Genomic DNA, 23,028 nt, shown 5'->3' with positions numbered 1-23,028 from the left:
ACCCAAACTTGATTCTTTTTCTTGAATTACTTTTAGATACAAATACTCAGCACATGTACCTAAGAACCTAACTCGAAACGACCTTATAATGCGACATAACGAACTCAGAAACTTCCCAACTCAGTCAAATTCAAGAACAATATATAATTTCAAGAATAGGTATCAAGATCATCAATATTCAAATGCTTTTAGGAAGAATCCAAACTGAAATAAATATGACTAGAACGTGGGAGAATGATCCCAACATTATGAGAACCTCACATATCTGATCAAAGCAAATCCTTAGCGAAAACACCAATGTTCTTGCTGAAATTGCCCTTTTCTTCTTCCTCTTTTCTCTTCTCCTTTCTCCTTAGCCCTAGCGTGAAAATTCTGATCTTCTATAACTGACTAAGTTCAGTCTTGACCCTTATTAAACTCCTAAAATCGGACTAAAATAATAGGGTAGTGAAAAGACTAAAATACCCTTTAAAATTCCGGATTGGACATTTCCTTAATCCAACAGCCCAAATTCCAAAGGGCATAACTTGCTCATGCAAACTCGGAATCGCGCAAACTCAACGGCATTGGAAAGACCATTCCAAGATCTTCCCAACCATATCTGGAACTACACCTAACTCATCCTGAGCTAGTAGTTATGGCCGTCTGAAGTTGACCAAAAACTCAACTTTCACTTATTTGAAATTTTCCAGATTTCCTTATACTTTCCAAAATACTATTTTCAGATTTTAAACTTCTTTCTAGTTGCGAGATGTTACATCTATGATACTAAAGCTTTATATATTCTATGATACCTTTCTCAAAAGATACATTATTTCATGTTAGTTATATAGGTAGGCTTGCAAACCCAAAGAAAAATTTATATATAGTCATATATAATTTTACATTCTTCACCTTCATAGAAGTTGAGCAAAGAAGAATTTAAGAAGAAACTCAAGTACACTCCAACAAGTCCATTTTCAATTTATAAATCAAGGAGGTAATTATTTTTAAATGTTTTATACATTATATATATTGCACTATAGCTTTAACACATGCACCCTTTATATTGTATTAATTTATGCTTAATTTGCTACCTCATGTTGCATTGTTTATATACTTATTTATATATTAGGCCATTATGTATATATTCCTTCCTGGACTCTTTATTTTTTTAAAGATCCTAGTTTATTTTTTAGATGTTATGACAATACATGTATATAGAATTCTTTCATAAAGCTAGTAATTGAACACGAAAATTAAAATTAATTTCCTTTTTGCTTTGTCTTCTCCTTTCAAATTAATTATGCAATGATTATATTAATAATACATAAATTAAATTTTTTTTTTAAAAAACAAATAAATTGATTTTTTTGGTAGGAATTAGAGTTGAAGAAAGAAGGATGACACACTCCATTGACATTACATCAATAGACAAACTAAATTACACTGCTTTCTTCAAACTGAAAAAGATGAGATCTCTCTCAACTATATATATATATATATATATAAATTTGTTTTAGATTAGTTTGTTAATTCATCTTGTTGACAAAAAGGATATATATGCACCATTAATTGTTAAACGACAAAGATATATATATGCAACACTTTTTTAACGAAAGATATATCCAACCTAGATCACAAAGTTGAGGAGTATATTTGCCCTTTGTTTCTAATAAACGTTTTAAAATTTCTTACTCTTTTCTATTACAGATAGAAGAAGGGAGGAAAGTGGATCATTTAGTCGACATAAAGGAAAGAATTGATGAAATGTTTGAAAATTTAGACAATTCATCTATTCAATCGTGTACCATATTCAAAGTAAATGTGTGGCAACATGAATCAAATCCAGCTGTATATACATCAAAGATGGTCGCTATTGGTTCGATCGGTAATTCAGTTTTCAATATTTTATGCCCAATCCTAAAGAAAACTATGCAATATTCCCCCGTTTTAGCTCATTTTTCGCCTATTAAAAAAATATAAAATATAATTTAGTTATTGTTTAATAACGGTCTAATATCTACCCTCCAACACACACTACCAGCTAACCCCATAGTGCTCATCCCTACACTCTCCCATCTCTAGCCCCAAGCCGACCTAAATAGTGGTTGCTTAGATTTTATACAAATACTTTCACACACACATATATATATATATATATATATATATATATATATATATATTCAATTTATTTATCAAGCGTTAAAAACCAAAAGAGAAAAATGGTGGCTTCAACACACACTTAAAAGTGTTATTCTATGATATGTTTCTTAAATGTAATGTCATTACACTTTATTCTATGATACCAAAGCTTTATTTAATTTATTCTATGATACTTTTCTCAAATGTACATTATTTCATGTTAGTAATATTTATAAATAGTACTCATATAGAAGTTTATATTCTCCATCTCTTATACTTAATTCCTGAAGAAACTCAAGTACACTCCAACTAGTCCATTTTCAATTTATGAACAACAAAATAAGGTAATTTTTAAAAGTTTTACGCAAAGGATTTTGCGACAATTATTTGACAGCAATAATATAAATGTCGTTATATTATCTAATACTCGCTCAAATTGCCATTAATTTGGGATGCATATCTTATGTAGGAATTAGAGTTGAAGAAAAAGGGATGGCACACTCCATTGAGATGACCTCAATAGATGATCAAATTCCACTACTTCCTCAAACTGAAAATGATGAGGTCTCTCTCAACTATATTAAAAAAAAAAATCCATTTTCTTCGATGTAATTTTAGGTCTATCTCATGGTCCTAACACATTCACTAGTCATGGCTTTATCATATGCATCGATCTTTATAATATTCATCGTGTGAATGTGTTAAATTTTAACAATGAGTCTTATTATAGATAGAAGAATGGAGGAAAGTTGATCATTTAATCGACATAAAGGAGACAAATGGTCAAGATCCATTATGGTCACAAACAAAGAAATCTGTAAATCAAATCTTTGATGAAATGTTTGAGAATTTGGACAATTCATCAATTGAATCATGTACCATATTCAAAGTAAATGTAGGGCTACGTGAATCAAATCCAGATGCTTATACACCAAAGATGATCTCTATTGGTCCTTACCATAAGAAAAATCCTCAACTTCGCTCAATGAAAAAGTACAAACTATTGTACCTACAAAGGTTTCTTCAACGAAAAGAGGGGCTTGATGTGGAAAGTTGCATCAATGAATTGAAGGAACTAAAGGAGGAAGCAATAAAGTGTTATGAAGATATAGACGAGCTTGGTAACGATAGTCAATTTTGTCAAATGTTATTGCTTGATGGTTGTTTTGTGGTTGAGTTTATTCGAGAGTACTGTGAAATGTGTCTACAAGGAGAAGAAGATATTATCAATATTAAAGATAGTTACATATTTAGAGACTTGATCTTACTAGAAAACCAACTTCCTTTCTTTGTCCTCAACAAGCTTCATTACATGACAAAGCAAGATGATGATTTACCATTGCCAATACTGGCAATTACTTCGTTTACTTTTTTCATTGACTTGTCAAAAATGACCCCCGAATCCTTTGGAGAGATAGAATGTAATGCAGAAAATATCAAACATTTACTTCATGTAGTACACATATTTTCATGTTATGGGAATCCCATGAAAAACTCAAAAGATGGCATAACATGTCATACGGTCATGCCAAATGCAACAGAGCTTTTTGAAGCTGGAATTAGCTTCGTTAAAGAAGACAACCATAGGGATAATACAAATTTATTTGACAATATAAAGTTCGAGAATGGATTGATGACAATACCTTGTTTTCAAGTTGAAGATGATACAGAAATCCTCCTGCGAAATCTCATTGCTTATGAGCAACAATCAATTGATGTACAACCAAAATATTTCAGTGATTTTGCAACTTTCATGGATTATCTTATTGACTCAGATAAAGATGTGAATTTGCTTCGCCAGAAAGGAATCATAGAGAACTGGATAGGAGAGGACAAAGAAGTAGCTAGCATCTTCAACAAAATTGGAAATGGAGTCGGTGTTTATTCCAACTTCTATTACAAAGAAGAATGCAGAAAAGCAGTTGAACATTGTGAAAACCCATGGAATAGAATGAAGGCAAATTTGAAACACAATTATTTTAGTAATCCTTGGGTAGGAGCTTCAACTGTGGCAGCAATCATACTCCTCATACTCACAACTATACAGACTATACTAGCTTTCACAGGTTCCATTAAGAAGTAATTCTCACGATTGTCTCAATTGTAGTGTTTCCTCACAATAAATGTAGTTTGCATGTATACATGTTGATGAGCTTGAGTTTTTCATGTCCCCTTTTGTATTGAGTTTTTATAGTTGAATGCTAATTTAGTTTATTTCAAGTATCTATACATGTCACCTCCTACTAACGACATATATTGTATGTTTTGGGCCTAGATCCGCACGGCTTTAAAACATGTCACTAATATAAGGTTTGCTGACTTATATATCTAATATTTTTCGTGTGTTTTTCCAATGTGGAACTTTTAATTCTAAGTTGGGGTATACAGTGATAAAGGTCAAAGTATGTGCACATTTGGGTCGCTAAGGAGTTATAGACTTTTTAACAGGCACAAACCTACATAAAAAGTGTCAATTGATCAAATCATATAATAATATTATGCTTTTTAGTATAATAATTTTATTTATCATCTGATTTATCTCTAATATGATTTGCAATTGTAAACTTCTGTATGACATCCTGATTCTTTCGAACTCAACACTTTAATTTTGAGATAGAGAAGCTAGTTTTGGCATGAATCTCAATCATAGTTCGTTGATTCTGAAGTTATAGTCAAATTATATCAAATTTGTATTGTAGTTGTTTATTACATTACATAAAATTTATATTTTAAGTTTGTATGTTGTTCTAGTTATTTTTTAAAAAAAATAAATAAATTATTGTATAGAAGTTGGTATTATAATTGTATCAAATCTCCAAAAACCAACATGATCTTTATAGAAAATTTATATAGTTATATACATAGTTCATATCGAATTTATACAATTTTCATATATGCACGAATATTGATAGAGAAACTCTAAATCTTAAGCAAGATATACATATTTAGAGAGAAGGACCCAAAATTGTCCCTCATCTTTGAGTTAAGACTCAAAGTCATCCTTGAGTTTTCACATGAAGAACTAATAGTCCCCCATGTTTGCAATATTGGAGCACTTTTGGTCCTCCCTTACACTATTGCCTATTTTTTAACATTAATTTTGTTCATAATTTTATGTAAGGAATGTCCCATCGTCTTTTTATATATTTAGTAGAAATAATAACTCTATGTGAGAGAAGGTGAGAAGAAGAACACCTTGTTATGTTCAGTATAAATGTTACTGCAGCAAAACTTGTTGGGTTCTGAAGGGTGATTAAGGTGTCATGCGGAAGCTTACAAATTGCAAATCATATAGTTGATAAATTAGATAACAAAAAACTTATACTAAAAACATAATATTATTATATAAAAACTAGTATAAAAGAAAAATATTATAAACTTTAGAGATAATAAATCTCCCCATAAACTAAACTCTTAAACGTCTACATTGTGGATGTTATTGTTGTTGTGTTAGAAGAAATTAAACAAACCTATATTTATAGAGTCCTAAAACTTTTTCTACTAGAAAAGAACTAGCTGCTCCAAAACCTTTTCTTAAAAGGAAAGAATAAACCAAATATGAAAGAATATTATATTTTCCTTTCAGGAAAAGTAAAAACATTTATGGTAATATATTTGTCTTTTCTTTAAGGAAAAATAAATCTTAAATATGGTAAGAAAATCAGGGTAAAATCCTAACAAATCTCCCCTTTTGGCTGAATTTTCTTGACAAAACTTGATCCGCCTATTTCATATGTTTGATAATTTTGTTCTACACAAAATCTTCATGTATCACTGTTGCTTACCATGATTTGAAAATTGATATGGGTTAAAACTTGAAGCCCCGTGTTAAAAGTGATGAACAGGGTTGAAAGTAGAGTTCATGCGTTAAAAGTAATATGCATGAGTTGAAAGTGGAGCTCATGCGTTAAAAGTAAGATGCATGAGTTAAAAGTAGAGCTCATGCGTTAAAAGTAAAGATATATGTGTCACGACCCAAAAATGGATGTGATGGCACTCGTTTTATCCCACCAAGACAAGTCAGCGTAAAACTCAACCATTACGATAAAATGTGGAAATTTCATAATCAACTCAAAAATACCCCAAAACTTGGTTGTCACGTATACAAGTCTCTAAAGTATTACAATTGATTCAAAAGAAAACACAAGTCTCAAATGATATTGTTTCTAGAGTAGAACAAAATCATAAACAAGAGTAAGAAGGTCTGCTGAGTTAACAAACAGCTACCTCACAAATCTCCAAGAAACCTCGGAAAAGAAGAGAATATATCACAAAGGTCCAACCTAGTAACCTACAAAAAAAATGTAGTAGTAAGGGGTGTGTACCAAACCACGCGGTACTCAGCAAGTAAACCTCTAAACACAAGCTAAGGGGATAGAATACGGGTACTCCTTACACCCCAACCGAACCTCCACAACTACAACATGCATAAAATCAGCCCAATGTAACAGTTCACAATTCACATAGCACATATTTCAACAACAACATTCTAACAATCACATATTCTCAACAACAAGCTCAATATTCATAAATTACAATCTTCACGACTACAACCTGCTTAAAACCAGCCCAACCTAACAGTTCACAATTCACATAGCATATATCTCAACATCAACACTCTAACAATTACATATCCTCAACAACAAGCTCAATATTCACCAATCAAAGTTCCACAGAAAGGCACTCACAAGATCAGCAAAACACAATATCAAGTTCACTAATGATAAATATGTGCAATACAATGGAATGCAATGTCAAGTATAGTGATGCATGTCTGACCTAGTGATACACACCCGCTGTCTTTCAGTCCGGGACCCATGGGGGACATATTTGTCCACGCATCCATCGCGGCGCGCGATACGTCCCTCGAAATATAGTATCAGTCGCGGCACACGACACGTCCCTCGAAATGGTACATCCTCTTTAATTTCTTATTCTTTCTCAATTCACATAACATTTTTCACAACCATGTCTCAAAACAATGCAAATGACATGTTCACATAAATAATGAGGAGATGACCATTTTCATAACATTGCACAATTCACAGCAACACAATCATGATACAACATCAACAATGATTCAACAAGCCTTTGAAACCGTTCTCAACACATCACACACAAACAATTAGTCACATTGCCTTTTATTACCCCTTTTTCATCATTAGAATTAATCAATGTGGACAAGTCAACCCATCACCAAGTCTCATTACCCCCAAACACATATTACAAGGAAATACATGAATTACATACACTTAACAAGGGTTTAGAAATCCACTTGCCTCAATCAATCAAGAATTCACTCTAAAACATGAGTCTTCCCCTTTCGTTGAACTTCCAACTCAAAGCAATCTATTCAAATAAATGACACACAATAAGATTTCAAAACTAACAACACTCATATTACTATGTGTATAGCTTTGACCCAAAAATTCACCCAAGTTTATAATCAAGTTCCAAAATCTTGATGTCACTTAACATTTCAATTATCATATTTTCCAAGTTTCAAGCCTAGGGTTAAGTTTCAATTTCTCTAATATCATAAGTCTGATGAAATTTATATAATATAATACGCCTAATATTTAATTACGTATACCAATAAATCACAGTCAATCTACGAATAAGCAAATCAATTCACCGGAGACCATAGATTACAGAACCTATGCACACTATACTTTTCAATCTCATCCTGACACCATTATTACTTAATCACTGCCTCAATATTAATCATTATTAGCCAATCGTGACATCAAACAATTTCCTCCCCCAAAACATCAAAAGAACGATCCAACAACATTAGTTGCACTTCACTTTGCAATATTAAATTCAACTAAATTCTATTACTCTACATTCTATATTTATTAATGCTTAATACTAATATAAAACGTGAGATCAACCTTACCTAAAGCGAACCGTGCTCGTGTTGATAGGGCTAGATAGGTTATCGCCTCTTTCTCCCTTTCTTTTCCTTTTTCCCATCTGAAATTTTGACCCTATTCCGTTCGTTTGTTTTTCTTTTTCCCATTTTGCTGACTTTAACAGCTTAGGGCTTTTGCCCTTAATTCTTTATTTATTTATTTATTTATTTTCTATTATTATCAATCAAATAATTTTTTATTAAATCTGAAAATCATGTAACTCATTCTTATAAGTCATAAATTGTTTATAAAAGCTACTAAAAAGGTTAATATAAAAATAATTATTAAAATTCATAAAACGACTAAGAGGGTCGTTACAACATGAGTTAAAAGTGGAGCCCGAGCATTAAAGTTAAGTTTGCAGGGATTTAAAGTTGGAGCCCATGCTATAAAATAAGCATGAGTTGAAAATTGATTTTGTTTTAAAGGATGGATCATCAGGATATTGTTGAAAATATATTTGAAAATTTTCTCCACATGTAGTAGCAAAAAAAAATCTTCATTATCATCAAATTTGTTGCAAATTGATTTGAAACCACTTGAACCTTTCTTCAATCCTGTTGAACCATAGGACCATCGGATCTTTGAATCATGTGCTCTGATACCACTTGTTGGGTTCTGAAGGGTGATTAAGGCGTCACGCGGAAGCTTACAAATTGCAAATCATATAGTTGATATATCAGATAACAAAAAACTTATACTAAAAACATAATATTATTATATGAAAACTAGTATAAAAGAAAATTATTATAAATTTTAGAAAGAATAAATCTCCCCATAAACTAAACTCTTAAACATCTACATTGTGGATGTTATTGTTGTTGTGTTAGAAGAAACAAACCTATATTTATAGAATCCTAAAACCTTTCCTACTAGAAAAGAACTAGCTACTCCAAAACCTTTTCTTAAAAGAAAAGAATAAACCAATTATGAAAGAATATTATATTTTCCTTTCTAGAAAAGTAAAAGCATTTATGGTAATGTTTTGTCTTTTCTTTAAGGAAAAATAAATCTTAAATTATGGTAAGAAATTAGGGTAAAATCCTAACAAAACTAAGAACATTTTAACATATGACATTGCAAAAAGAGAAAAATTTGTACTATTGTACGCGAAATCGTCGTGATGAACCTCTCGACTTTACCTGGATTTCTACTAAACACAATAAGGTGTTTTTCTTCTCACAATCTCTCACATGGAGTTATTATTTCTACTAAATATATAAAATGACGATTAAATATTCCATACATATTATGAATAAGATCAATGTTAAAAAATAGGTAAAATTTCGAAGGAGGACCAAAAGTGCACCAATATTGCAAACATGAGGGACTATTAATGCTCCATGTGAAGACGCAAGGATGACTTTGATTATTAACCCAAAGATGAGGGACTATTTTGGGCCTTTTCTCTACATATTTATGTTCATTTTTAGTCTGTCTGAAAAAGAACGTCGTACTTATTTAGAAACGACGTAATTTTAAACTTCTGGTTTTATCGTTAAAAAGATGACTTATAGTCACACAAATGCCCTATAACTTGGATATATATTAATTGTGTCGTTTTTTCTTCAAACTTATCAAAAACAATTTGCAAGTAAAGATAAATTTTCCTCACAAAAGTGTAAAAAAAATGCTCATGTTTGTCCAAATATACAATTCACTTCTCTTTTTTTTCTTTTTTCTTTCAAAACAACATTTAGTTATATATTCAAAAGCCTACTAAAATAGTGTCAATACCCGTTTACTATTAACAACTTGTAACGCGACCTGAGTTATGGTGCAGTGACAATATTGATTTATTCTTATAAATCAGAGATTTCGAATTTGAGCCCTGAATATGAAGAAAATTATGTTGAGGGCGTCAGCCACGAATGAATCTTATAGTGCGTGAATCGAATTTAATCAAAACTTTAATATGAGCTCCAAACACCAAATGGGATTAAAAAAAAAAAACAACTTGTAATGTGAAAGGGGCATGTTGCTCTAACATTATCAAAGGCAATTCATGTTGACGTAATAAAATATATAGCACGTCACCACATGATTATTGAAAACGAGTACTTCCTTCCTATTATATTAATTAACATGTTTTAAATCAAATTATATAAATTTTAATTAATATTTAAAATATATTTTTTTTATCAAATTATCTTTGAAGAAAAGAAACCTAACAATTAATTTAGAACCGAGGGAATAATATGAATGATAGCTAATTCGTTGACTTTGACTGTTAATAATTGTATAAAATGTAGTTTATTAAACTTTGACAACTCAAACGCATCTCCAGTTTATAGAATGAATAAATATTATGCCAAACTCATTTTATAATAGTTAATATTTAGACAAATTTTAACCTCATATTCTCATTCTCTCCTTCCATTTCAATAATCAGAGACGAATTTAAAATTTTTAATACGTAACTGTGTACTAGAAAAACTTGTTTGTTTGTGTTGATTTAATTCGATATAAAATTTTAAAAAATATTATTAATTAACTTTTATTTATATATTTGATTCATAAATAAAAGTACACAAAAAAATAATTTAATGATTTTGTGTATGAAAAAAGAAAATTTATTTCTTAGCCAATTAATAAAAACAATTAGAAAGAATATGAACGTAAAGAAGACCAGCACAAGTAGTCATTCTTTATAAAGTTATTACCATAAATGATGGTACTGTTTATATACAATTTTTTTCTTTAAATTTACAAAATACAATATTTGAGTATGATAGTTAATAGAGTACCACTATAATAAATGTCATTGTTCTTATCGATAGCATGTGGTCAAAGAAAAGTAAAATATGCCATGAAAAAATGACTCTGAAGAAAATTAAAATATTATAATAAAATATTGTTATAACATATGGTTAATATAATGAGGTTTATTTTATCAGGGTCGGCTCAACAAGATTGAGGCCTAAAGCCACACCTTAAAGAGAGGCCCAAATATTTTGAGTAATATTTTGTTTCTTTAATCTCTTTAATAATTTTATTTTTGATTTCACTTGCAAATAAGTTGAATAATTCACTTTGTATATTATATCCAAGGTAATGACTATGAATTTCGTCATGCTTATTCTTCGAATATGTTCTTGCATAGCTAGATCAAATTTATTAATCATTTCAATTAGGCTTTAAAAATTACCGTTGCTTTCTTGATAGATCTTTCCATTTGTTCCCCTAAATACTAAATTATTTGTCACGCCCCGAGCCTACACCCTGGGCGGGACCGGCACCCGGAGACCATTTCTGGCCCCAAGCGAACCCTTGGCCTGACTTTCTTAACTCAGCGAAAACCTAACTCAACAGAATAACTCAATGCAAATGCAAGATTACAAAACAACTTAACTTATAAAATATGGCCACAAAGGCAACTCGAATCTCAAAATAGTATATTTACATATAAACATAGATGAGAGACTCAAAACTAATTGACTGACTGTCTATAAAGCCTCTAAAATACTGAGATGGATGTTGGGACAGACCCCGCAACATCCTAATTAAACAAAACTAGGAACACAAAAATATCTGAGTCCTCCGGAAAGCAAGGAGACTCACCACTGACTCTGGAGTGTTCAGTTGCATCAACGGCGTGCTGAATGCTGATCCTGGGTACCTGCGTCTACATCATAAAATGATGCAGGCCAACTGGCATCAGTACATGAAATGTACGAGTATGCGAGTTGGAAAGCTAAACAACAACTTAAGCTTGAAAGGGATACAAAAGAGAACTTACATTGGCTCTGTTCGACTCATGAATAACTGAACTCAATATAAAGCAATGAGACACATGCAATATATATAAAGCTTGTAAAACTATTTAAAACATGACGTAAAAATCATATTTATAATATCATAAAAATACCATGCTTCCTCTCAAAGTCTACTTGTGCAATGCATGAATGAAGTCCCATACCCCCATCCATACTAAGCAGAACCCCTCGAGGAACCATGCAATTTCTACTGTGGGAGTTTCTCTAACCGACAACCACCACTATGAATCTAAGTGGTGACACAGCGTCTTATCCACGCTGCCAGAACTGTCATATACTTTGCCGTCATATAGAACGCTATTGCTTAGTGGATCTGCTAGCTTAACTTTCGTGATCATCTAAAAAGTATGACCCGAGAAATCCCATGTTTGGCTACATGGTTCTTATGGAGAGTTGAGTTAATATGAACTCGTATCCCCAATTCGGTGCTCAAGACTACTCCCAAAAATATACTTTAGCTCATAAGTGTTTTTAACACATCTTTCTTTTGTTGAGATAATTAATCAAAACTTAGCCCAAAGGCTCTTGAAAAACTCTTTCTAAAATGAACATCTCAAAACCATATTTTAATATGATCATTGAGGACTCAGGATATTCATACTGCTTAAACATTGATGGTATATCTAGAGACCATACTGTTTAAACATTGATGGCATACTCGATTTGTCATACTAATCATATTTTAGAAAGTCTTTTGCAAAACTCATCTTTTCTTTTTAAAAGAGATAGTGCTCAAACTGCTCAAAACTCTTTTAGAAATCTCAGTTTCCTCTTATCTTAAATGTGAAAACATTTATAAACTTCTTTGGGAAATGCTTAGTTCCCTAATAACTTTTGAGAAATGAACTCTAACTCTTGACTCTTGACTTAACTCAAAACTCTTGACTTAACTTGGAACTCTATACTTAACTTGGAACTCTTGAGCCTTAAAAATGAAGTTAAAGAATTCAATAAAGACTCTTGGAAAATCTTAAAGACTTGCTTTGACTTACTTCTCAACTTCTAAGCTTGACTCTAACTTCACTTGACTTCTAACTTCACTTGACTTGATCCTAACTCGCCTTGAATTGGATTATGGATTCAAGGTATATGATCACATGTTTATGGATGAGTTCTTGACGTTTAGACGAACTTTGGAGTGTTGAAAAAAACTATGAAACATAGGTATATTACCAAGGAACATATATGATAAAAATGGGAAATGAAAGGAAAAGGGAAGGATTGGCGTCCTTGGCGCTCTAAGAGGCGCGAGGCGCCAGCCCTCAAACTTCAGAGGGGCCTATTGTGCGTTCTGCCAGGCGCTTTGCCCCAAGGGAAAAGTTCAGCATCCCTTTTTGGGATGCGCTGGCTGGCGCGACACCCCAGCTCATTTCCCCCAAAAATTCGACTTTTTCCCCTTGTTTCTTTCCAACTCTAAACCCTCTCAACCTCAAAGGTTCCAGCAGCAAACACTTGGGATCATAAACCCCTCAACATACAGTGGATTTCAACTCAAAAACACAACTGAAAGCATGTACTAAACCAGCAAGAAACTTCAGCAACACAACCACAAGAATTCAACAATCACAACCCAACAACTTCAACAACACAACCAATCTTTTCTCGGAAATAAAACGAGTTTGGCGTGTGGGGGAAAGAACCAACCCAACACTATGAACTCACATACCATAATAGGTATCACCCCCGACGAAATCCACGACGATCTCCACGAACCTTGCTTCTTCTTCTCCTTCTCCTCTACTTCTCATCTTCTCTCTCAAAACCCTAACTCTCACTTTTAAAAAGGGAAAACTGATCTAAAAATCAGCTTGGAACCTTTAAATAACCAAAAGAATTGGTTAGGGAAAAGACCAAAATGCCCTTAAAATTTCCAAACGGACTGCCCTGTGCGGCTGTGCCAGCAGCCCAACTTCCAAAGGGCATAACCCACTCATACGAACTCGAAATCGAGCAAACTCAGTGGCGTTGGAAAGATAATTCCAAGGGTTTTCCAGACATAACTGGAAATTCGCCTAAATCATTCTGAGCTAGGAGTTACTACTGCTCAAAGTTGACAAAAACTCACCTTTTTTCCATACTTAGCCAAACTTTCCAAATTTTTGAATTCTTTCCAAAAATGACTATTTCCAATTCAACTCTTCTTGGAACTCAATGTGCTACATCTAGGGACCTTAACTTAACACTCAACAAATTTTTATTCCTCGGTTAAATCTCACTCCACATGAAGGATGGCTCGAGTCTTAGTTCGAAAAATTCTCTGGGGTGTTACATTATTTTTCCCAAGAGTTTTGATCACGTCAATCATTCTCGACAATACATTTTTTCATTGCACTTTATCTCTATCAATTTGTTCTTGCACAACTTTATCAATTATTTTTTTAAAGCAATCTCATTTCTTAAATCAATACACGAGCTCATATTATTAATAATGTGTTCATTCTTTACTTCATGGACTTTGAGATTAATACTAAGATTTCTCCACTCATTACTACCTTCACTAGCTAGTTTACAATTACAAATAATAGAAGTTGTGCTAAATAATTTACAACAAAAACAAAAAAAATTATCCAAATCTTTAGAGTAGATTAATCATTTTATTTCATCCTTTTATTCGTTTACCAATTTTTGAATATAGTTTATTGTAGAAAAATGTCGTACTTATTTATCTTGTGAAAAATTTATATCAGTCATTCAAAATGGTCCCTTTTCTACTAAAAGATCTCTCAATTTTGTATCTACATTATTCCATGGACTTGGATCATATATATTTTTAGGGATGCAACTATTTAAATTATTTAGGAGTTCTTGATAGCTGGAGCAATGTCACATTTTCACCAACTTCTTCTAGATTTTCTTCTTGGATATTATTACCAAAAATAAAAAAAACTCAATTCTGTTGGTGACTTGTTCATTTGAAGAATATCCTCCAATATTTTTTTATTCTAAATTTTTGTTATTTGTTAAAAATCTATCAAGGACCCTCTTTTAAGATTTATTTAATTCTTCAAGTTTTCTCTCTTTTTACAAAATCGGAATCATGTTTTCTAGTTGACATATTAAAATTGAATAAATTTTAGTAATAATTAAAACAATTTACATATACTTATGAACTATGAATATCACAATAGCAATTTTTCAAGAAAAACTATAAAACCTCTTACACGTTTTTTTTTCAAAAAATTAATATAATTTTTCTGATAATATGTAATTATGTATAAGTACTTTTTTTTTAAATGGGAGCCCCAAAAAATATGGGGTCCAAACGATGACTTTAGTAGCCTTTGTTAAGACAGCCTATTAATTTTAATATATATCTTAATATATATGATTCTATTTCTTTTATGTAGATTATCAATTAGTACAACTATTCCTTGTTGACTTTTTATATTTGAACACTTCTGGACTCTAGTTGTCATTCGATATAACAAATTTAAATTTTTAATTTTTGGGTTTTTGTACTATAAATCTGCAGTCCTCTTATATTTTAGAGGACAAGCAAGAGCAATAAGGCAAAAAATCAAAAGGGTAAGTTTTCTACATGTTTCATTCTATGATTTGCTCAAGAGTTCAATTACATTCTTTGTAGTCTCAAGTTCCATAATAAAGTTGATCATGGCCATTCAACCGATAATTATTATCGTATAAAAAATTATCGAAAAAAAAGAAATCACGAAGAAATATCACTTTTTAAGATAATAACTATTAGTTGAGGGATCATATATGAAATTAACCCTTTGAATGAATAATATGTCTACCTTGTATTAATATATATACTCCATCTGATAATTAATTATTATTTTTTTACAAAATGAGACTCTTAATTATTGAGTTGATCATTTGTTGAAAAAATAATTCATTAAAATAGAAAATTATATTTATTTAGAAATTGATATTTCAATTTATGTTTAAATAAAATTTATAGTCAAAATATATAAGAAAAAAAAAATCTTGTTTTGAGTTAAATAGGGGTGCTAACTATTTTCAAATGGTGGGAAGTTGCAAAGAAGCAAGAGCATTCGAAGATTTATGAGTTTATGAATAAAATATTTTTTCTTTTATTACTGGTCAAATGTTCACTTTTACTATAAAAATTATATAGTAAATTTGTTTTTTTTCTGTTACAAGAAAGTCATTTTTTAATATATTGCATTTGAAGATTAAGTTTTTTGAGGATGCATCTTTCTTTTATAGAAATTGGAGTTGAAGAAAGAGGAATGGCACATTCCATTGAGATTATCTCAATAGATGATCAAATTTCACTGTTTCCTCAAATTGAAAATGATGAGGTCTTTCTCTCAACTATATTACAAATTAGTTTTTGAATTTGTTAACTCATTTTTCTTTTGGCAATTAAATATTAAAAAAATTGTGAGAGATTGTAAAAAAAATTAGAGCGATTCTCTCGTGTAATTTTAGGTCTATCTTATGGTCCTAACACATTCACTAACCATGATTTTACACCTTTTGAATTATTTTTTATTTGAAGAGGGTCTGAAGGGGTAAAGAAAATTGGTGAGATAATTTTTTCAAGTTATGTGGCATGATTTATTTCTAGATGGCCAGTCAAGAAATACTAAAACAAGAATATAGAAGTAACTTATAATGACAACCAAGAATTAATTCATAAACCTCAAATAATTAACATTTAATTCGTGGCTATAGCCCCAGAACAAAGGCGTTTAGCCACTAATCTCTAAGAAAAGAAGAAGAAGAAAAAAACCCTAAAAAGTATTGACAATTTTATACTTGATGCCCTATAATTGATCTCCCTCTATAATTGATTGCCTCCAATAATTATTTTTATGAACTATTTATAGATATAGTTCCTTCAATTGCTGCCACGTGGCAAGGCCAATATCAATTGGCGTTCTTTGGCTATCTGCATATGAATATGAATATAATATTTAATTTAATTCATTAAGCTGTTTGTTTGATTTTCTTCTTCAACCTTCTATTTTTAATTCGTTTTAGCTCCAAACTTTTTCAACTTTACACCAATTTACTCCTATAAATAAAATACACTAATTAGCACAATTCATAAAATTTATGCTCAAAAAGGACAGATGTAAATAATAAATGTGAGGCAAATAATGATAAAAAATATGTATTTTGACCTCACATCACCTTTGATTTCTATATTTGTAATTGATTATTTTTCGAGCCCCAAATGTAGTTATTTTCATCAAAATATACCCCTAGACAATCAGAACCAGAAAAATAAGTGTATCAAAACAAATTGCAAAATATATGTAAAATTTATTGCCTGCTTCTTGTAAGTTGTAACTGACTTGAACAATGGAGGATCAGAAAAGAACGAATAGTGAGTTTAGGAGTCGGAAAATTTGAATTGCTACAAATGAACTTCGTTTTCGATGGGTCATATCTCAAATGAATAGAAATATCGAGGGGAGTTCGAATCTAAAATTTGAGTAAGAGTCAATCTAGTTTTGGCATGAAATTCAGTCAAGTTCATTGAATTTTGAAGTAATAGTCAAATAATATCAAATTTGTATAATAATTAGTATATGTTAAGTTACATTTATGTAGTCACAAAAACTCCATCATGTTTTCCTCCACTTCAAAAATGTTAACTTCCTTCCCTATATCACTTGAGTGAGAATAATAAAAAAGAACTCAAAGCCCGGACGACGAGTGAAGGTAATTTATTTTTCTTGATGCCTTCTTACTTGTTAGTTGTGTCAATTTGTTTTTTTTTAATACCTTCTTACTTTAAATCTTCTATTATATCGTGCCTCCACATAAAAAAAATAGAAATAATTGGATAAATTGTATTAACTTTGTGATACAATTGGCTATAACTTCAATACAATATTACCGAATATCATACCAAACCAAGTTTAATTTAAAGATTACCGAATTATTGAACCAAAATTTAAAAAATTGATAGTTGGTATCTATTTTTAACTATCAATTACCGAATTACCAAATCTAAAATTCGAAAATCCCAAATCGAATACTGAATGCCCACCCCTAAAGGCAAGTATAGTGAAACTGAGCATATTATCAATTCTTGGATCATATTCTTAAAGAGAAAAATCAACTGCACAAAATAGTTTCTTCTCTCCAATCTAAGAAAATATATCGTAGATCGTCCTTTTCAAAATAATGCACCTATTAAAATTTTGAATACGCCTATGTACCAATCTCATAGTCCTCATCCCCAATACCCTCACATCCTTAACCCCCATGCCGACCTTAATTGTGCTTGCTCAAATTTTATACAAATATTATATTCAACTTCTTATTTTCAGCTTATTTATAAAATATTAAAAATAAATAATTTTTTCAGAAAAAATAGCAAATCTTCCATCATACTGAACACACCTCAAAAGTGTTCTTCAATATACTTGATATCAAATTTTAGAATAATTAGTGGCTTGAACACACACTCAAAGTTTTATTCTATGATATGTTTTACCTTAAAAGTGTCGTTCTTCAATTATACTTGATTTCAAATTTTAGAATAAATAGTGGCTTGAACACACACTCAAAGTGTTGATTGCTACATGTACAAGCAGTATGCAGAATGTATCAACCATTTTTCCCTTCATTGTTCAATTGCAAAGGATAAATGGAGCCTCTTTTATTCTATTCTTGGTCTGAAATGGGCGATGCCACAAACATTAAATCCAGTGTTAACAAATGTGAAAAACGTAAAAAAGAGTTCTAAGGTGCGTTGGGGCTTTAAGCGCAAAGCACATATAAGACTAAATTACCCTTGCAAAATCCGGATTAGACTTTCCTTATTCAAACAGCCCAGCTTCCAAAGGGCATAACTCACTCATACGAACTCGGAATTGCTCAAACTCCACAGCGTTGGAAAGGTTATTCCAAAAGATTTCCAACTATATCTGGAAATACACCTAAATCATCTTGAGCTAAGATTTATGGCCATTTGAAGTTGACCAAAACTCAACTAACGTACTTCACAATTTTCCAGATTTTCATATACTTTCCAAAAATGATTCTTTCCCCCAACTTTTAACTCTTTCCTAGTTATTTCAATTTGCGAGATGTTACATTCCGAATATGCACCACTGGACTCCATGTAAGGCTGCTTTCACTTCTGAGTAGTTGTTAGTATGGAAATGCACTGGGGTTGCAAATGCCATCACCATGTGTCCATTTCTTATTCTAACAATACCCCCCCGCCCCTGGTTTTCCTTCTTCTGAATTGAAGCTCTTATCGGTGTTTAATTTCCATTTGGTTTCTCCCACATCACCATAGTACTTGTGAGTTTAGGTTTGTAGTTTTCTGTAACAATTGGCACACCATATTCGGATTCCAATTGTTTCCTACTGAAGGCTTGACCTGCATGAGAACTTGTTGCTGGAGATGTTATTGTTTCCATATTTCTTTCCACATCTAGCCTTCCAAAGCAATAACTAATGGGCCTGATTCTTAGGTTAATTATGGACTTGGGATTTCTAGCTGCCTATTGTATTAATTAAAGCCAAGAGGTATGGAAAAGACATTCCAGATATGAGCAGCTAGATCACTCATTGAAAAAAAATGATTTAAAGTGTGGGGTTCTGCAACATATACAATCCGTGTTAATATTAACCCATAATTTATGGATAATGTAATCAAAAGGAAGCTTCCTCTTTAGAACTCTCCAACCGTTGAAAGATATTTTAAAAGGAGTGACTTTGTGCCATACATGGGGCAAATATCTCTTTTTTTTTCTTAATTAACAGAAGATATGCAGAAGAACAAGAGAACTTACCTTGGGGATTTGTAGTCCAGATGTTAGGAGATCCAATTGGAACTTGAATGATTTCCTCGCGAGGATGTTTTGTAACTTTTCCAAGTTCCAATTACCATTAGGTTGAAAAAACTCTCTTATTTTGTTGTTGCCAGCCAGGCTTCTTCTGCATATTATATATATATAGGTCCACCAAAAAATAGCACTTCCATCCTGAATATTCATTCCAAGTGATGTGTTGCTCTATCTTGTCCATGGAAGGTACCTAAAAGATTTCTCCAGATGCTCCAGTCTGGCTATAACTTCAATACGGTATTATCGAATACCATACCAAACCAAAGTTTAATTTAAAGGTAACCAAATTATCGAACCAAAATTTAAAAAGTTGACAGTCTCAAAATGCACACTATTTCATGTTACAGGTTTGCAATTACACAAATTAAAGAAAAATTAATCTATATATAGTATACCCATTTAGAATTTTGTATTCACCATGGTGTACAAAATCGAACCGAAAATCGAGTCAAACCAGAAAAAAAACCCGACTAGTGGTTTGGTTTGACTGGTTTGGTATTGGAAAAAAAACCCGACTATATTTGGGTTGGTTTGATTTTAACTAAAAAAAAATCAACCCGATATTATATATGTAGTTTTAAAATTTTATTTTATACAGTAAATATATGTCTCAATTGTACCTAAAGTTACATCTCCTACACCTACTAATATGCTACTCATATTGAAACCAAATTAGTTCTTAACTATTGAGTTACAAGGTATTCTATCAATTTGAGTATAGTAAGCTGCAAGATATTTGATATCTTTCTTTTAACATGATTTAAATTTCTCTTATTTGATGGATACTTAATTTTAGTCGACTCGGTTCTTGAGCCCCTCCGTTTTAATTTGTTTATCTTCGTTTAACTCCATATTTTTACATTACTGTAAAATAGTGGAATAGAACTTTATTATTTTCGTCTTTCATATCTCCTTGATTCATCACTTTTTTAATTTGTAAAAGCGTTTAGAGCATTTTAATCAAATTAAAATTCTACGAAAGTATACTTAGTATCGTGTTCTAATTTCTACTTCTGACTCTTACATAACAGCAACAACAACACAATATATCCAGTGTAGTTCCACAAATTGGAGTTTGGGAGGGTAGAGTGTACACAGACCTTGCTTGAGATAAAGAGACAATTTTCGATATATTTTCAATAGGATAGAAAAATAGTATTACAGTAAAATAATATTATAATTAAACTATATGAAATCATAAATAGCAATAAATATCAAAGAACAATAAACTACAAGAAAGAGGGATGGCTCACTCCATTGAGATTACCTCAATAGATAACCAAACTCCACTGCTTCTTCAAACTGAAAAAGATGAGGTATCTCTCTATCAATTTAGTTTTTTATTTCATTAACCCACTTTTCTTTTGGCAATTAAATATAGAATTTTTTAGACTATTTCCTTTCATGTGATTTTAGGTCTACCTCATGATCCTAATATATTCACTAACAATGGTTGTACACCTTATGGATTTTTTTTTTTTAATTTGAGTCGATCTGGAGGGGTAAAGAAAATAGGTCGGGTGAAGTAAGTTTTAAAAGTCTTGTTGGCATTTTTAAAATTAAAAAAAGAAAAGCAGTTTTAAGTTGTTTTTTTTTTAAATTCGTCTAGTTAACGAAAAAGGTAAATATAAATAATTTGTTAAACGATGATGTATATATGCACAACTTTTTTATACGCAGATCAAGGAAACAAATGATGAAGATCCATCAGGGTCGCAAACAAAGAAAAGTATAAATCAAATCTTTGATAAAATGTTTAAGGATTTGCGCAAATCATCTTTTAAATCGAGTATCATATTCAAAGTAAATGTGCGGCTACGTGAATCAAATCCAGATGCTTATACACCAAAGATGGTCTCTATTGGTCCTTACCATAGGAAAAATGCTCAACTTCGTCTAATGAAAAAGTACAAACTATTGTACCTACAACGGTTTCTTCAACGAGAAGAGGGGCTTGATGTGCAAACGTGCATCAAAATGTTGGAGGATGTGAAGGTGGATTTACTAATGTGTTACGACGATATAGAAAATATCGATAATGATGAATTTTGCGAAATGTTGTTGCTTGATGGTTGTTTTGTGGTTGAGTTTATTCGAGAGCGTTCTGAAATATATCCAAAAGAAGAAGACAAAATTATCAATTTTTTGATTACAAATATAATCAAATACTCCGAGACTTATTGCTACTAGAAAACCAACTTCCTTTCGTTGTCCTCAAATGGCTTCATATAATGACAGCGAAACATGGTGAATTACCATTGGAAAAACTGGCGATCACTTTGTTCAGCCATGTTGTTAACTTGGGATATTTGTCAGTAGACAATTTTTCATGTGATCTGACATATGTTGAAATGAAACATTTACTTAAAGTAGTACACATTGCTTCATGTCCGAAGAATTTCAAGAAATCGTTAAACAACAATGACAACAAGTGAAATAAGGTCATGTCAAATGCAACAGAGCTTTCTGAGGCTGGGGTTAGATTTGCAAAGGTCAATCATACAACAAGTTTATTTGATATAAAGTTTGAGAATGGATTGATGGAAATGCCTTCTATTGATGTGGTAGATAGTATAGAAACCCTCCTGCGAAATTTCATTGTTTATGAGCAACAATCAATTGATTTGGAATATTTATATTTCAGTGATTATGCAATTTTTATGGATCAACTAATCGACTCAGATAAAGATGTGAGTTTACTTCGCCATAAAAAAAATCATAGCAACCTGGATAGGAGAGGACAAAGAAGTGGCTAACCTCTTCAACAAAATCGGAAATGGGGTCACTGTTTATTCCAACTTAAGGTACAGAAAAGTATTCTTAAGAGCAGCCGTCACTGTTTGAAGCATAATTATTTTAGTAGTCCTTGGGTAGGAGCTTCAACTATGACAGCCGTCATACTCCTCATACTCACAGCTATACAGACTATTCTAGCTATCATAAGAGCCTTTAAAGGTAAGAAGTAATTGTCTCAATTGTAATTATACTCTCTCATTTTATGTTTAATTTGTCATTAATTAAAGAAATGATTGCTTCAACACATACTTACCCTATTGTCCACCTGACTTCTATATTGCATGCGATAGTTAATTATTCGTAATAGCTTATTTTTGCTAAACATATTATTTTAATAGGAAGTGCTAAATGGCCAGAAAATTTTAAAAACTAAAATATTTTTTTATTTTAAAATAAACGGATCTTTTTTCCATTTTTAAGTTAAAAGGTATTAAAGTTGAAAGGGTAAAAATGTTTAAAAAGGTAAAATAACATAGATAAAATATCATTCTGGCCAAATTTTCTGGCCAAAAAGATTTTTCCTATTTTAATTAGAGGCAATTACTAGAGACAATTACACTTTAGCACTCTTTGTAAATGTCACTAAAATCTATAACGATATTGGATCTAATGAAA

General features: G+C 31.4%; 2 protein-coding genes across 2 annotated transcripts in view; both read left to right on the top strand.

Annotated features, from left to right (window-relative positions):
* The window catches only part of LOC125856762 (UPF0481 protein At3g47200-like), a 66,863-nt gene that overhangs the window by 23,391 nt on the left and 20,444 nt on the right, over positions 1 to 23,028 (top strand). The gene's annotated exons all lie outside the window — the stretch shown is intronic.
* On the top strand, positions 2,617 to 4,225 carry LOC125856759 (putative UPF0481 protein At3g02645). The gene is made up of 2 exons (XM_049536383.1): positions 2,617 to 2,688; positions 2,855 to 4,225. Exons 1-2 carry the CDS (start codon positions 2,617 to 2,619, stop codon positions 4,205 to 4,207), a joined length of 1,425 nt encoding a protein of 474 aa, XP_049392340.1. The 3' UTR covers positions 4,208 to 4,225.

The sequence above is a fragment of the Solanum stenotomum genome, chromosome 2, assembly GCF_019186545.1.
Source record: "Solanum stenotomum isolate F172 chromosome 2, ASM1918654v1, whole genome shotgun sequence".
Classification (NCBI taxonomy): Eukaryota; Viridiplantae; Streptophyta; class Magnoliopsida; order Solanales; family Solanaceae; genus Solanum; species Solanum stenotomum.
The sequence above is the reverse complement of the archived record's forward strand: the minus strand, read 5'-3'. Positions and strand labels throughout refer to the sequence as shown.